The 17,780-nt window shown below is 38.2% G+C and overlaps 1 protein-coding gene and 1 long non-coding RNA gene across 5 annotated transcripts in view; both read right to left on the bottom strand.

The window, feature by feature from the left end:
* Positions 1–17,780, bottom strand: part of LOC143020863 (uncharacterized) — a 117,985-nt gene that overhangs the window by 64,657 nt on the left and 35,548 nt on the right. The window lies entirely within an intron of this gene.
* Positions 1–17,780, bottom strand: part of AP-1sigma (AP-1 complex subunit sigma-2) — an 85,072-nt gene that overhangs the window by 51,238 nt on the left and 16,054 nt on the right. For all 4 annotated transcript variants that reach the window (XM_076177710.1, XM_076177713.1, XM_076177712.1 and 1 more), the window contains 3 exons: positions 9,976–10,154; positions 9,751–9,859; positions 2,666–2,803 (listed from right to left, as the gene is read on the bottom strand). In XM_076177710.1, coding sequence (XP_076033825.1) covers positions 2,666–2,803; positions 9,751–9,859; positions 9,976–10,154 — 426 coding nt within the window. The remainder of the gene's footprint in view (positions 1–2,665; positions 2,804–9,750; positions 9,860–9,975; positions 10,155–17,780) is intronic.

Genomic DNA, 17,780 nt, shown 5'->3' with positions numbered 1-17,780 from the left:
TAAGCCTTACCAACTACACTTAAGCTAATCCCTCTGAAACTGCTACACTCACACTTGTCCCCTTTTCCCTTGTAAAGTGGAACTATACAGGCACTCTACCCTCTCTCCAGCAAACATTAAATATAAATAACCTCACCAGCCAGTCCACCATCACTGTGCCTCCTTTTTTCTTTAGACATTCTGCATGGCATTCATCCAGACCAGGTGCCTTACCTGCTTTCATCATCTTAACTGCCTTCACTTCATCCTTCCTTATTTCTCCTCCATTTTCCTCACACATCATGGTAATTTTCTTAGCACTTCCCACTGCAACTATCTTTCCCTCCTTCACATTTAGCAACTCCCTAAAACACTCTGCCCATTTTCCCCTTACTGCCTTCTCTTCCATTATCATCTCACCATCTGCACTTTTTACCTTTTCTTCCCTACTTGACTTGTCTCCTCTTCCTCTCTTAATTTCTTTCCAAAACATCTTTTTATTACTTTCCAAAATATATATATATACATATACACACACACATATATATGGTGTATACATATTTATGTTTATTATTATACACTCATTAACAGTTTCATGGTAAGATCAAAGAGTTCCCATTAGTCAAGATATAGTTACATCAAATGTAGATGAACTAAGGATTCTATGATTAATTGTACAATCAGTATGTTGTGGGTATTACAATATAAAAATAAATTAGTTCATAATTACTACCAATCTTCACAGCTGAAAATCTAACTGTAATCAATTCCAAGCTATGTCTTTATATTTATTTAGTCTTCACTTCTTGGTACAATGGCAATACCTTTTCAAAAGTTTCTTGTTCAATTTAAACAAAATATATAGAATATTAACTAAACAAAACTACAAATACAAGTACAAAGGCAGTCATGCTTCAAATATCTAACCATCAACATCAGCAAAATAAACTCTGCATCATCTATAGGAACAAATTTGTCATTCAGTTGAAATGTCACACTGAATACTTCACAAAACAAAGATGTACAAATATATTAAATGTAAAACAAATCATGCTTCAAACTTCTAAAAAAAAATATATATATATATTATATATATAAATAATAATCCCTGCTTATCTGCCCATTCTCATATTTTGAATAAGTTTGGTGATGTTTATTCAACAAACAGTTTTCTTTTACAGTTTATTCATATGTAAGTGAATAAAACATTTTGTACATCTATTGCACAAGAATATATACAACTTTACTATTTATACATATCAATATTTGCAATAAAACATTTTTGGTACTCACATTAGATGTATTACAAAAGAGTAATAAAAACAAATTTATCTTTAATATAATATCAGTTACTTTTGTTAATGCTATAAAAAGTGCATATGATGTAACTAAAAAAGTAAAACCTTGTTTTAAAGAAATCTTCCCTAATGCTGGTTATTTGTAAGTAAGCAAGAACAGTAGTTTTGGATACTTTGAAGCATAAGAGGTCATTCTACAAGAAAGCACATTCATCAAACATATTAGAGACCATGTAGGATCAACTGAATAAAATAAAAATAAAATAATAAAATGCAAGAAATGTTGCCATACTTTGAAAGATGCATACACACACACACACAAACACACACATGAACACATGGCAAAGCAAGGTATAACAATTGCAACAACAGCACCAATAAAAACAAAAGTAAAAAGTGGATGCAAATAGGTGCAAGGGCTTTGGTAATTACAAGATATATCATATTTCAAGAAATCAGGTCAATCAATCTTGCAAAGTATAGAGAATGTAGAATAAAATGGTACATTCTAAACTGTAGTTACCAAAGACAAGGTGCAAACCAAGCAAGTGTTTTGTGAATGATCATACATTAAACATAAAGAAACACAGACAAAACACAATGAAAGGAAAGAAAAATAGTGACGGTTTCACACTGTAAGATGGCCTAACCTATATAGGAGCTATATGATCACTGGCACCTGGAATTCTGCATGTCAACAGCATGCAAGATCAGTTTCAAGACTAGCAATTTTAAAGCAAACATAAAACTAATAATTTTTTCATGTATGGCTACAAAATATCTATGCTATTATAATCTTTCTCAATATATACCTACATCCTAATAATTTGATAAAAAGACAACAGATCACTATACAACATAATGCTATATATCCAATGCTACCATAAATATTTATGTTAGGAAATTTCAAGCTGAAATCATGGAATATCAAATATTTGGTTATACGGAAATTCTACAGACATAATATTACAGCTGCTAATGGGCAATGACATAAAATAAGCCTAACACATAAGCTACATACTTCAACAGGGCTGTCTGTAAGAATACTGTTGTGTACAGAGTGAGCATGCTACCAGAAAATATAATGCTTTGTTTATAAATGCATATGTAAAAATATACAGCAAATCTGTTCTAAACTTGAAACCACTCTACTAGTAATTCCAATGGCTAAAAAAACAAACTTGAATTTAATTGTGTTCTACATAAGTGACTTACATAACACAGACTGCCCAAGAGTGGGCATGCCATGCCAGCTTAAAATCTAGTCACTCCAAAGTTTGGGTTTCTGCACAAAACAGGTTGAGGTCGATATTCAAATCATGCAAAGGGCATCTCAGCATTCTAGATCCACTCAACTAGAGCTCATAAGGAGTTTCACCATAACTAACCTCTTGCAGTAAGTCCTGTGCAGCAATGGCTTTGAGAACATTCTTCTTACTTGTCTCACAAACTTCTCCGCCAATGAGTAGTTCATCCAGCATAAAGTATGCTTTCTCAAAATTGAAGATAATGTCCAATTCACATACCTAAAATATCAAAACATTGTCATGTTCCGGCTAAATGAAACTTTTAAAGGTGAAAATCATAAACCTATAACTTTCTAACATACACATACCAATAGCTTTTTCCCCCTTACAAGGGAGGTAGCCAAAGTCAAATTAAAAAATCCACTCCCACCCATTTCATCTCCACATACTCCACTCCCATTCACCACCTGTCCCTCCCATTTTTCTTGGTTCCTCCTGGATGACAGGTCATCCCTGCATCTCACCCACTGCCCTGGATTGGAAGCAATGTAGTAAGACACAGCACATCCATAGCAAGGCTGCTTTATTTAATCTATGACACCTCCCCCTCTCTGTCCCCTCATACAGAAAAAGAGAAGATGGGGAGAAACTCCTTTGGGCTGCTTTAAAATATCATTCACACATACTCCCTTAACTCCCCATCCCCCACTCACTCCCTTTCTATGCATCAAATCATCCATACACAACCATTCTCCATTCACCCCTATCTTCTGTATTTTCCCTTCCTTCCTCAACAGACATTCCCCTCTTTCTTAATGCCACTTTTACCCCCATCCATCCATCTCATCCTTGGTCACCCCGTCATGTTCACTCTCTCCACCTCTGCCTTTCACACCTCTTTTACAATTTAGTAGTTTGCCCTGTATTCCTCCTTCAGTTTCTAATTTCTTAACCCCTTCCATACGGTGCCGCACACGTAGGCATCATGGACTTAGATCTCGGTGGCAGCAGCCAATGCCAGCCGTACGACGTGTCGTAATAATACTCGCATCATAAAATATAGTCACCGCTTATATCGATCGTTCTCTCTTCACCCGTGAATTTTGATAACCATAGAAAATGCGATTACAAAAGAATTAGAAAGAATGTCATTATGGAGGGGCGACTACAATAAATATAATCAAGACGCCGATATGGCAGCCTCGCGAATACACTCGCTCCCCATGACGCCTACGTGTGCGGCACCGTATGGAAGGGGTTAAGCAACTTCTTATGTGGTACTTTGTCAAAAGCTTTCTTTAGGTCTAAAAATGCACAGTCCGCCCATCCATCTCTTTCTTGTATTATATCTATTAGCCTTGAATAGAAACATATTAAATTGGTGACGCATGATCGTCCTTGTCTGAATCCAAATTGCCTTGGATTTAATACTTTGTTTTTTTCTAAATATTTTACCCATCTACTTTTGATAATTCTTTCACAAATTTTTGCTATTGTACTTGTTAGAGAGACTGGTCTATAGTTGGTAGGTTCTTCTTTATTTCCTCCTTTATATATAGGTACTATATTTGCTTTTTTCCAATCTTCTGGAACTTTTCCTTCTTTCAAGGAACTATTTAGTATGCTATGTATTTTGTCTGCCAGTTCATTCCTGCATTCTTTCAGTATCCAGTTTGCTATTTCATCTGGTCCATGCGATTTTCTGACATCAAGATTACTCAAGTGTGTTAATATTTCATTCTTTGTTACTTCTATTTCTTCCATAGGGGGGACTTTCTCTTTCCATTCGTTCTCTTCAGGTTGTATGTTCTCCCTTGTAAACACTGATTTAAAATGTTTGTTCATAATTTCCGCCATAAATGAATGGAAATGGAAATGAAAATGAATGGAAATGGAAATGGCGGAAATTATGAACAAACATTTTAATTTCCTCAGTGTATTCAACTCCCTCTTGTCTTAATTTCTCCAAGTCTTGTTTGTTTTTCAGTTTATTGTTTACAAATCTGTAGAATAGTTTTGGTTGATCTTTACACTTTTCTATATCTTTTTCATATTTTCTCTTTTCCTCTCTGCACGTTTGTACATATTCATTTCTATAACAGGTATATATTTTCCATTTTTCAGGTCTTCTGTCTTTTTTCCATCTGGTCCAGGCTTTGTCTCTTTTGTCTTTTAACTCCTTACAACTTTTGTTGTACCAGCATTTTACATATTCTTTTTCTTGTTTTTGTTTTGGGACATACTTTTCCACTCCTTTTTTGTAAATTTTTGTCAAAATATTCCATTTCTCTTCTACTGTTGTTTCTTCTTTGTATATTTCTTCCCAGTTTTCCTTTTGAAAGAATTCTCTTATTTTTATCAGTTTGTTTTTTCATACATCATTCTTCCTTTTCTATGTTCATTTCTTTTCATATATTTTTCTTCATTAAGTTCCACTTCAATTAATATGTGGTCACTTTTACTTATTGGTGTTTTATATTCAATCTTGTCCACTATTCTAGGTTCGGATGTAATTATTAGGTCTAGTCTCGATGGCTCTTCTTCATTTCTATACCTAGTGTTCTCCTGTATCCATTGTGTCATTGTATGGTCAGTAACCATCTCAAGTAGAGCGTTTCCCCATGAGCCGTCTCCACCCTTTACTGTCATTTCTTCCCAGCAGATTTCTTTGCAATTAAAGTCACCCATCATAACTATTTTTCCTCCCTCTTCCATTATCTTGTTTAACCCCTTCCATACGGTGCCGCACACGTAGGCGTCATGGACTTAGATCTCAGTGGCAGCAGCCAATGCCAGCCGTACGTGTCGTAATAATACTCGCATCATAAAATATAGTCACCGCTTATATCGATCGTTCTCTCTTCACCCGTGAATTTTGATAACCATAGAAAATGCGATTACAAAAGAATTAGAAAGAATGTCATTATGGAGGGGCGACTACAATAAATATAATCAAGACGCCGATATGGCAGCCTCGCGAATACACTCGCTCCCCATGACGCCTACGTGTGCGGCACCGTATGGAAGGGGTTAATGTTATCTTTGTGTCCTCTAACATACTTTTATGTTCACTCTCTTCCCATGAGGCTGTTTTCGGGGGCACATAATTTATCACAAACTTTATGCTCTTCTTATCTCTGTCTTCTACTTCCATCATTATCATCTCTACTGTATTCTTTCCATATGTGACACACTTCACGTTTATATCCTTCTTAGTCAGGAACATAACTCCACCCCCCTTGCTTTTTCACTCTGTTTCTAATCCAATAATTATATGCATTATGTCCTACACTGTTGGGTGGTAGTGGACCTTTTAATTTTGTTTCTACAATTCCCATTATGTCTGGTTCTTTTTCCTTCAAATAATCATTCAGCTCATTCAATCCTGTTATTAATCCATCTATATTTGTGTAAGACACTCTTAGTTTTCTGCTACTTCCATTGTGTTCTCTGTTTCCCTTTTGTTTTTCTCTTGTATGTCGACTTTCTTTAGTTTCATATTCACTACTCTCCAATAGAATCTCTCTTTTTCTGACTCCGTTCTTATCTCGTTTTTTTCCTTAGCTTCAAGTCTTTTCTGTTTTTCTTCCTCTCCTCTTTATTCATTTCCCTTTTTATCCATACCTTTTTATATTGTTCACTTGTTGCTAGTTTCCCTGTTTTGGGTAAGATATTCTCAACCGTAGTTTGTGACCTGAATTTAATCTTAATTGGTCTGGTCTTGTCTGTACTATATTTCCCGAGCCTGAATTTCTCTTCGATTTGTTTCATTATTTCTGGTTCATCTTCCTGAACTAATTCTAGTAAATTTCTTACTTTTTCATTTTCCTCTTTGATTCTTGTGGTTCTATCTGGGTTATGTTTCTCTTCCATTCCTAATATAATTATACATTTCTTTCTGTCTGCTAAGTCTCTTACTATATTCTCCTTCTGTCTCGTCACTTTAATAACTGAGTTTTCAGTTTGTTCATTCATTTGCTGTCTGATTATGTCAGTGAATGCAACTTTGCTATTTTCTTGGATTTTTTTCCAACCCTCCTTGTTCTCCTTATTATTCTCCTTTAAGACTTTATTCTCTTCTTTTACTTCTTTTAAGTGTTTTTTTAATTCTTCAATTTCCTTAGTTAAGTTTTTGTTCGCCTTCTCTAGTTCTTCCAATTTTTCAACCCTCCGTACAATGTTGTTAACATGACCGAACCTACGCTCCAAGTCCTCGATCATCTTATCGACATTCTCTTCTAGTCTTGTCAGTCGGGGGGGGTTTGTGTCCCCCCCACCCTCTTTAAATCCCTGGAAAATATTCTCATCACTTTCTACTGTATTGCTCTTATCTATACTTCTAATCTTTACATTTTTATTAGACATTTCATCGTCGCTCAGCTGGTCGGGGGGGCCGTTTGTTTACCTTTCGCCTGTCTGCCTGGGCCAAGTCCTCTCCTTCCTCATTTCCTTCCATTTCCCTCAGCAATCCCTCCCCTTCTCCTCTTTCCCTACTTTCTCACTACCCCATGAGCAATTTCCCCCCCACCCTGTAAATACAATAGGCACTTCTCTTTGCGTTGGGATCCACGAAACTTCAATTTTCTTCAGAACGTCTTCTAAGCTGTCCGTTCGTTGAAGTGTGTGTGTGTGTGTATATATATATATATATATATATATATATATATATATATATATATATATATATATATATATATATATATGTATATATATATATCATATATATATATATATATATATATATATATATATATACTGTATATATATATATAGACTGGTGATATGTGTCAAACAAGCAAATACAGGAAAAAATGTGGCTAAAAAGTATAAAAAATTAACAGGACTCAGTAGAGGTGATATGAGTATGTATTTACCTAGTTGTATTTTATGGGATGAGAGCTATGCTCGTAGTGACCCGCTTTCGTATCTCTCCGCATCCAGTTTATTCTTAAAATCATTTATAGTTTTGGCATTCACCGTTTCTCCATTCAATTTGTTCCAGACATCAATCACTCTATGTGGGAAGCTATTCTTTTTCAGGTCTCTTCTATAAGTGTCCTTCTTTAGTTTCTTTTCGTGTCCTCTTGTTTCTCTTCTGTCCCACTTTAATAAGTCATCTCTATCGAGGATTTCCATCCTTCTCATAATTCTGTAAATGGTCAGTAAATCACTTCTTTCTCTTCTCTGTTCCAGTGTTGACAGATGTAGTTTCTCCAATCTTTGTTCATATGTCAGATTTGCCAGTGTAGGTGCCATTTTTGTTACTGCTCTTTGGATTCTTTCTAATTTTCTTATGTTCTTCTTTGTGCTGGGTGCCCACAATGTTGCAGCATATTCTAGTTTAGGTCTTATCAATGTAACCACTATTTTTTTAACCATCTCATCTATGTAGTCGAAGGCCACTTTCATTGATCTTAGTAAGTTAAGTCTCGCCAAATAATTTGTTGACATGTTTGTCAGGTGTCAAGTCATTTGAGATGATTACTCCCAGGTTCCTTTCTGAATTGAGTTTTTTGACTTCTTTGTTTCCAATTTTGTATTGACCCGATACTCTATTTTTGCTTTTTCCAAATTCTATTATGCTACATTTCTTGATGTTGAAGCTCATTTCACATTTCTGACTCCATTCCCATATTTTGTCTAGGTCTTCTTGTTGTGATCTACAATCTTCTTCAGTTTTTACTCTCTTGAGTAATTTGGCATCGTCAGCAAAGAAGTTCATGTAACAATTTACTCCCTTGGAGGGCTGGGGCTCACTAGTATTTGTATTTTGTTGCCAATAACCAACACTTTTTCCCCTGAGGAAAATAATACACTAGAGATGGCCACACAAGTGGTAAAGGTGAGATTTGTTAAGGTAGCAGAAAAGAGATACAAGTTACAATTGACCAGTACTTTTGACCAAGCAATCATCACCTGATCAAGAGCATAACACCAAAGCACTCACTTAAAAACATCCACACTTCCAAAGACAAACTAGAATAATACATACATACATACATACATACATAATGGCTTAGAAAAATAAAATTTGAAGTTTCCCCTCAAAAATTAACAGTAATACTGTTCACTCCATGAATCCATCAATCTCTTGCCCTAGATCTCGTTGTCTAGGGATAGTGTACGACAGTTCAGGATGATGTGTTTAGTATCTTTGTGATGGTTGTATCACATTTGAAGAGGCTTTCATCAGCAGAAATCCCTCATCACAGTCTACAAGCAAGTTCGTAAGAATCATACTTGACTACACTTCCATAGTTTGGTTACCAGACAATCAAGAAAAACAACACTGACACCTTATAAACCACACAAACCAAAACTATCTACATATCAGAGCCTCTTCCTCCTTATAAAGTGAGGTAGCCAACCAAAGCATGCACCCACCCTACCCATTCCCTATCCATCCACCATTCATCTGTTTCCCTTTCATCTTAGCTCCTCATGAATGAAGGCTCATCCCTTTCCTGCTTACTGCTGGGTCAAAAACAACATAGCAAGATGCAACACATCCATAGCAGGGCCAGCCACTTAATTCACATGGCAAACCTCCCTCCTTGTCCCTTCATATGAAAAAAAAATGGGGCAAGGAGAGATCCCTACAGACTCCATTAAAATCATCATCTATACAACCATTCTCCATTCACAGCTATCCCCGCCTTCTCCCTTCCCTGCATAACAGACATTTCCCTCTTGCTCAAAGCCCCTTTCACCCCATCCATCCAACTCGCCTTTGGTCCTCTCAAAATACATACATACATACCAAGGCTTTTTCCCCCTTACAAGGGAGGTAGCCATAAAGGAAAAGGCATAAAATCATTCCCACCCATTCCATCCTTGAATACACTCCACACCCCTTCACCCTCCCTCTCATCTTAGCACCTCCTGGATGACGGGTCATCCCTGCACCTTGTCTTAGCATTTCCCACTGCAACTATCTTTCCCTCCCTATCCTCCCTCACATTTAGCAACTCCCTAAAATATTCTGCCCATCTTCCCCTTACTGCCTTCTCTTCCATTATCATCTCAAAATACATGATGCATCAAAACCATCCCAACAGAATACTGCATATAAAAATAAATATCCTCTCCATAAAACACCACATGAAAAGGTTGAGTACACATTTCCATGCAAGAGCTCCCAACCCTACTCATCCATCCCATTATATCACACACATTTGTGTAAGTGTGCTTGTGTGTGTTTACATGGTAGATCAAACCATACTTACACTTCCAAAATATTTGTCCAGTAGTTCCACATAGCGATGAATGATCTCTAAAGTCAAAAGCTCATTGTCTTCCTGCTCAATAGCACAGCAGAAATATAGGGAAGCATATCTGAATTCAAGAGTAAAGACAAATTGAGATTCTGCATCACAAACAAAAGATGATCAATATCTTAATATCACAACTTAAATTCATACTTCTTTACCTTAAAGTCAATGAAATGTTACCTTTTGTAAACAATCTTAAGATCCCTCCATTCCAGAAAAGAAGACATCTTTGGCTTGCGGGAAAGAATTGTGGTGATAAGTTCACGAGTTATCTTTTTCTTTACCTTATCTGGATGTGCCACATACCACTTTTGCAGCCGCAGCTTGCCCTGACGGCTAAACAAAAGCATAAACTGCATCTGAAATTCAATAAAAACAAAAATTATATAATCACAAGCAGTAAAGATGCCTATTCCAAACTTTTGAAAACATTCATGCACAAATACATTGAAAATATCAACAATAATCTTTGCAGGAACCTCACAGAAAACCCACCATCCTACAGACCAGTCTTGCTACTATCCAATATAAAATAAACCACTTCCCCAAACCAACATGGATTCAAAAAGGGGCACTCCACCAGTACACTGCTCACAAACATTATATCACTAAGGTATTTGATTAAATTCCAAAATACAAGGTAAGGAAAAAACATAATACAGATAGACATCGTCACATCGATAATAATGACAAAAAGTGACTCAAACTTTATAGCAGGTACACAGTGGCATTTGACTATTTGGATGAAGAAATGATTAGAAAAATATTAGTTACACTTACAAGACCAAAACTGGAGTACACAGCAACACTATGGACACCCAGTACTAAAAAAGAATATAAAGAAACTAGAAGGAATACAAAGAGCAATGACACAAATGGCACCAACTCTCTCCAAATTAACATACGAACAAAGATTGTCCAAATTGGAACTACCAACTCTGGAACAAAGAAGAGAAAGAGGAGATCTACTGACTATTTATTGAATCATGAAAGGAATAGAATCTTAAGAGATGTTTTATTAAAATGGGACAACAGAAAAACAAGGACTTGAAAAACTCAAAAAGGATATTATAGAAGAGATCTGAAAAAGAATAGCTTCCCACACAGTGGTGGATACCTGGAATAAATTGGATAAGAAAACCGTATGTGCAAACACTACAAGATTTTAAGAAAATACTTGATGATGAAAGATACAAAGACGGGTCACCATGAGCATAGCTCCCTTCCCGTATAATACAACTAGGTAAATACAGTGCAGAGTAACCCAAAATAAGCAAAATTTCTGGGACAAAAAGATTGCACAATGTAGTACCCCCCAAAAAAAAAAAATAATATCTTGCTACTTAACCTCTTCACAAACGACCTTCCAACACCAGATCCATAATATAACACCAGAACATTCAAGCTTACTTAGATAAACTAGGACAATGACTCAAAAATAACAATGAAAGTCTCAACCCCAGAAATTATTAGTAACATTGCTCATTCTAGACAATCATGAATCCAAAAACACATTCAACAGTGAAATCAAATAGCTGAACACTTCCTTTGAAAATGAACAAAAAAAAAATATACTAGAAAATAAACCTAAATCAATTGTAAGTACAAGCTTTGGATGACAGAAGGAAAATTCTTATCATAGTCTACAAACAATTCATAAGAACAACACTCAACTGCACTTCCACAGCTTGGTTCTCAACAATCAACAAAACAAACAAGACACTTTACAAACTATAAGAGAAAGCAATGAGAATAATAACAGAATGGACCAAAACCACTTCAACAATTTACACTCAAAAACTAAAATCCTCCCTGGAAATTAGACTTTTAAATCTATCTATATACCAAGGGATCCCCCTTATAAGGGAGGTAGCCAAGTCAAAGGCACACACCAACTCCCATCCATTCCATTCACACCTATTCCACTCCCATCCACCACACCATGTTACCACCAATTACAAGAGAGCTAACTGGGAAGCCTTTAATGAAGAGACAGAACAACATTTTTGAAACACTTAACCGTACACCAATCACAAACATAAACAATGCTGTGCGCGCTTTTAATACAATCATACAAAACGCAGACAAGAGATACATCCCTAGAGGCAACAGAAAATCACACAACCCCAACTTCACACCAGAAATCCAAGGCCTCATCAGACAACGTGACACACTTAAACACGATACCCCCCACACCTATCCCTCAAAACATAGCAGACCAAATACAAACACTAAAACACTGTGATTGCCAATAAAATACACATGAACAAAAAACACAAAATTGGCAAAACTTTATCAATACACTTGATCACAAATCAAACACCAGCAAATTGTACAAAACACTCAACAGCATCACACTATCCAACACTAACACTACACGCTCTCACGCAGCAATAAATCACAACAACAGATAATCTACCCTCAAACAGACAACAAGCAAACGCACTCATACGTCATTTTGCACAGACGAGCCATCTTATATCTCACCCTGACGACCGACGCACCATTCGACGTAAGAAAGACTTTCCCACAGACTCAGACTATACACCCTTCATAGACAGTCAGACAAAACTCATATTGCATAGTCTCAAGCACTCATCTGCCTGTGGCCCTGATAACATAAGCAACATACACCTAAAACACATTGGACCACAAGGTATACACGCACTCACAAACATTGCAAACTACAGCTATTCACACAACACAATACCCGACATCTGGAAGCATGGTAAAATAATCACCATTCCAAAACCGAACAAAGACCCAACAATCCCAACATCGCACCCCCCAATCACACTTCTCTGCACCCCCTCTAAAGTCATTGAACGCCTAATACTTAAACTTGTCACACCATATATTCCCCTTGCTGACACACAACACGGTTTTAGGCCACTACACTCCACAAACACACTTCTGACAAACCTCACACAAAGAATTTTAGATGGCATCAATTCAGATAGGCCCCACCACAGAACACTTCTTATAACATTGGACATTAGTAAAGCTTTTGATGCTATCCCCCGCCACAACCTAACAAATAAAATATAATATATAACACAGACATGCACAATAACACCAAAAGATGGCTGGCCAATTATCTGGCAGGCAGGAATGCTCATGTGTCATATAATGGCCAATCATCGCACATCAGAAACATTAAGAACGGAGTACCACAGGGCTCGGTTCTATCCCCCACATTATTTAATCTATACATGCATGACTTACCCACGCCAGACACCTCAGACATACAAATCTCTTCCTACGCAGACGACATAACAATCACATGCACACATCGTAACACAGACAAAGCTGCAGAAATAATCCAGCCTTACCTTGACACACTCAACACATGGTTCATCACAAACAGACTCAAAATAGCTCCAACCAAATCTACAGCAACACTTCTCACCAACTGGACAAAAGAACACAAATACATACCTCATCTCTACATCAACAACACTCTAATACCACACACAAACACACCGAAGATTCTTGGTGTAACATATGATACATCCATGTCTTTCAAACAACACCTCACAAACATAAAAAACAAATGCACACCTAGACTTAACGCACTTAAGTCAATCACTGGAACAACATTTGGACAAAACAAAGAAACTAATATAACAATATACAAACAATGCATACGCTCAGTGATGAATTATGCGAGTCCTGCATGGGCTCCTAATCTCAGTGAGACACACCACAACACCCTTCAAATCATACAAAACAAAGCCCTAAAAACAATTACAGGCTGCACAAATACATCACCTACAGACCATTTACACCATGAAACAAAAGTCCTCAAAGTCAAGGACCACCTCGACATGAGAGGCACACAAACACTTGCTGCAGCCACCACAAACACATCACACCCGCTACACTACATAGCAGAACACCCACACACACCAAGAAACATTAAAACTACATCCAAAGACCTTTATTACACACAGATACTCTCTTCTCTTCCTCCACAACCACCAAATACCAGCCTCCGGAAACATATTCATAATCATATCACTCACCGCTCCATTAACACACTGAAAGACAACACACTGCTGCATGCCAGACCCCCTGATATCCACCCTTCTGAATCCTCTCTCCCACGTAAGGACAGAGTCCACTTGGCCAGACTGCGATGCGGTCACCACCCAGCACTTCTAAGCTACCAGAAGAGGCTGGACGACCGTGTTGTGAACAGCTGCCCAGGATGTAACACTTCACCCCATACCATACAACACATAATGGAAGACTGCATTATACACAATCATGCACGCAAACAACACAACATACACTCTATAAAGGATTTGTGGGAAAAACCCAGTTTCGGCTGTGGCCTTCCTTGGGGAGACGGGACTGCTCGGACAGACAGTCTAGGGAACGACAACAACAACAACAACCCTCTTATCTTAACTCTTCATGGATGAAGGGTCATCCCTGTCTCCTACCCACTGCCTGGGTCAGAAGCAACGCAGCAAGACCCAGTGTATCCACAGCAAGGCCACTTCACTTAATCAGCAACCCCCATCTCTCTGTACTCTCATGTGGAAAATAGAGATGGGTTGAAAGCCCTTTGGACTGCATCAAAGTATCATCTATACACAGCCATCCTCCACTCACCCCTACCCCTGCCTTCTCCTTTCCTTGTTTAACAGTCATTCCCCTCTTGCACAAAGCCCCTTTTACCCAATCTATCCATCTCCTCAGTTGTCCCCCTCAAGCTCACTCCATCCACCTTTGCCTTCTACACTCTTTTGCTAATCTTTCTTCACTCATTCTTTCCATGTGTCCAAACCATCCCAATAATCTTTCAGCCCTATTTACCATCTCCATTTCCACCCCTGCTCTCCTCAACACCCCATTTCTTACTCTATCCAACTTTGTAATCCCTTTCATATTTCTCAGACTCTTCATCTCAAATACATTTAAACTTCTCCTTTCTGCCTCTCTTAAATTCCAAGTCTCTGCCCCATACAGAGTTGTAGGCACAAACCACAGGCAGGAATGGTTGGCTAGAAATGAGCTCTGATGTGCAGCGCTTTTTCGATAAGTTCAAAGGAAACACCTAGTTGTATTTACATACAGGAAAGTGAGTTATGTTTGTTGAGTGACCAAAATTATAAACTAGAGTATTCAATATTAGTGTTACATACAAAATGGAGAATGATAGAGGAGAGAGACAAACAAGTGAATCACCGAAGAGATGTATGGATGTAAGCAGAGCGGAATCACCACTGGGGGGTCATACCTAAAAATCTTGTATGACTGATACCCTGAAATCTACTCAAAGGTTGGATAATAATGTATTTTCAGAGTTTATAAAAGAAAGTGGAATGTTAGGTAGAGGTTTAAAATGGAAAGAGAATCTAGGTATAAAAATGTCCTAAGAAATTGGGATATTGCTGATTTGGTAGAGGAACTAATGTATCTAAAAGCTGAATACAGGGCAATGTACAGAGAGGTGAACCAACTAAAAAGAGCTAATGACAAGACTAACAGGGAGCTTAATGGTCTAAAAAAGGAATTAAATATGGTCAAAAGTAAAAAAAGAATGAAAAATGAAGATAAAAACAAAAATGAGGCTTTGAGAAAAGAAGTGAAAGAACAAATGCAGGTTGGAGAAACAGTTAAAGAGACAGATCTCCAAGAAATAAAAAAATCAATGGAAAGTGGAACAAGAAAATCAACAACTTAAAAAGTAATAGTACAGCAACATGTGAAGAAAAGGTTAAAGAAAAGGTAATTAAAGTATTTAAGAAAAAAGAAAATTGGGTCAGAGACACAGTGGATAAAAAAGTGCATTGTAGTTTATGGTATTAAAGAAAAAATAATGTATCTAGATACCAAAGAGAAAAAGAAATTGCAAAATCAATTCTGAAAGAGATACAAGAGGAGGGACAGGTAATGGACAAAGAGACAGAAGAGGTATGTAGGATGGGGCAATACTACATACATACATACATATACCAAGGCTTTTTCCCCCTTACAAGGGAGGTAGCCAATAAGGAAAAGGCATAAAATCATTCCCACCCATTCCATCCCTGAATACACTCCACACCCCTCTTATCTGAGCACCTCCTGGATGACGGGTCATCCCTGCACCTTGTCCATTGCCCTGGATCAGAAGCAGTGTCACAAGACACAGCACATCCACAGCAAGGCCACTTCATTAAATCGGCGACCCCCCCTCTCCGTCCCCCCATTCCATAAAAGGAGAGGACGGGGAGAAATCCCTTCGGGCTGCGTCAAATTTTGCTCTCACATACTACCTCACCCCCCATCCCCCCGCCCATTCCACCTCATGCAATCACATCATCATCCATATACAACCATTCTCCATTCACCCATCTTCTGTCCTCTCCCATCCTTCCTCAACAGACATTCCCCTCTTCCCCAAAGCCCCCTTCACCCCATCCATCCACCTCATCCTAGGACATCCCCTCATGTTCACTCCCTCCACATCTGCCTTCCATACCTCTTTTACTAGTCTTTCTTCACTCATTCTTTCCATGTGTCCAAACCATCCTAATACTCTTTCATCAACCCTATCTCCCAGCTCCTTTTCCAACCCTGTTCTCCTCCTCACCTCCTCATTTCTCACTCTATCTAGCCTAGTAACCCCTATCATACTTCTCAGACACCTCATCTCAAACACATTCAAACTCCTTCTCTCTTCTTCTCTTATGTTCCATGTTTCTGCCCCATACAGTGCTGTTGGCACAATCACTCCTTCATACAGTCTCCTCTTAGCATCCATTCCCAAATGTCTATTCCTCATTATACTCTTTAATCCACCAAGGCATTTACTCGCTTCTCTCAATCTACATTCTACCTCCACCTTCACTCCACCTTTTCCTGCCACATTTGCACCCAAGTATCTAAAACTATCCACTTCCTCCAGTCGCTCTCCCTTAATGCTCACTTCCAGTCTACTGCCACTTTCACCCCTTGTACATCTCATCACCTTACTTTTTACCCACATTTATCTTTAGCTTTCTTCTATCACATACTCTCCCAAACTCTGCCACCAACTTCCTCAATCCCTCCTCCGATCCTGCTACAAGCGCAGTGTCGTCAGCAAACAACAGCTGGCTCACCTCCCACTTTTCTCCATTTTCTTTAACCATCTCCAATCCCTTGCCCACTACCCTTGCATTTACTTCTCACACTACCCCATCCATGTATAAGTTGAACAGCCAGGGAGACATAACGCATCCTTGACGAAGCCCAACCTTTACCTCGAACCACTCACTCTCTCCATTTCTAATCCTGACACACTCTACTACTCTCATAAAAACTCTTGACAGCTCCTAAAAACTTTCCTCCTATCCCATATATCTGCATAACCTCCCACAATGCCTTTCTGTCTACCCTATCATAAGCCTTTTCCAGATCCATAAAAGCCAAAAAAACATCCTTCCCTTTTCCTATAGCTTTCTCACATATCTGTCTTACCACAAAGATCTGATCTACACAACCTCTACCTGTCCTAAATCCACACTGTTCCTCACCAATTACTCCCTCTGTTCCTCTCCTAATCCTCTCAATCAAGATCCTCCCATAAGCCTTCCCAACTACACTTAACAAGCTAATCCCTCTGAAACTACTACATTCACACTTGTCCCCTTTTCCCTTGTAAAGAGGAACTATACAGGCACTCCTCCAGTCCTCCGGCACTCTACCCTCTCTCCAGCAAACATTAAATAACCTCACCAGCCAGTCCACCATCACTGTACCTCTCTTTTTCAGACATTCTGCATGGCATCCATCCAGACCAGGTGCCTTACCTGCTTTCATCATCTTAACAACTGCCTTCACCTCATCCTTCCTTAATTCTCCATTCTCCTCACTCATCACTCATTTTCTTCGCATTTCCCACTGCAGCTATCTTTCCCTCCCTATCCTCCTTCACATTTAGCAACTCCCTAAAATATTCTGCCCATCTTCTCCTTACTGACTTCTCTTCCATTATCATATCTCCATCT

This window comes from Oratosquilla oratoria, chromosome 41, assembly GCF_046742065.1.
Source record: "Oratosquilla oratoria isolate Oo_2021 chromosome 41, ASM4674206v1, whole genome shotgun sequence".
NCBI lineage: Eukaryota > Metazoa > Arthropoda > Malacostraca > Stomatopoda > Squillidae > Oratosquilla > Oratosquilla oratoria.
The sequence above is the reverse complement of the archived record's forward strand: the minus strand, read 5'-3'. Positions and strand labels throughout refer to the sequence as shown.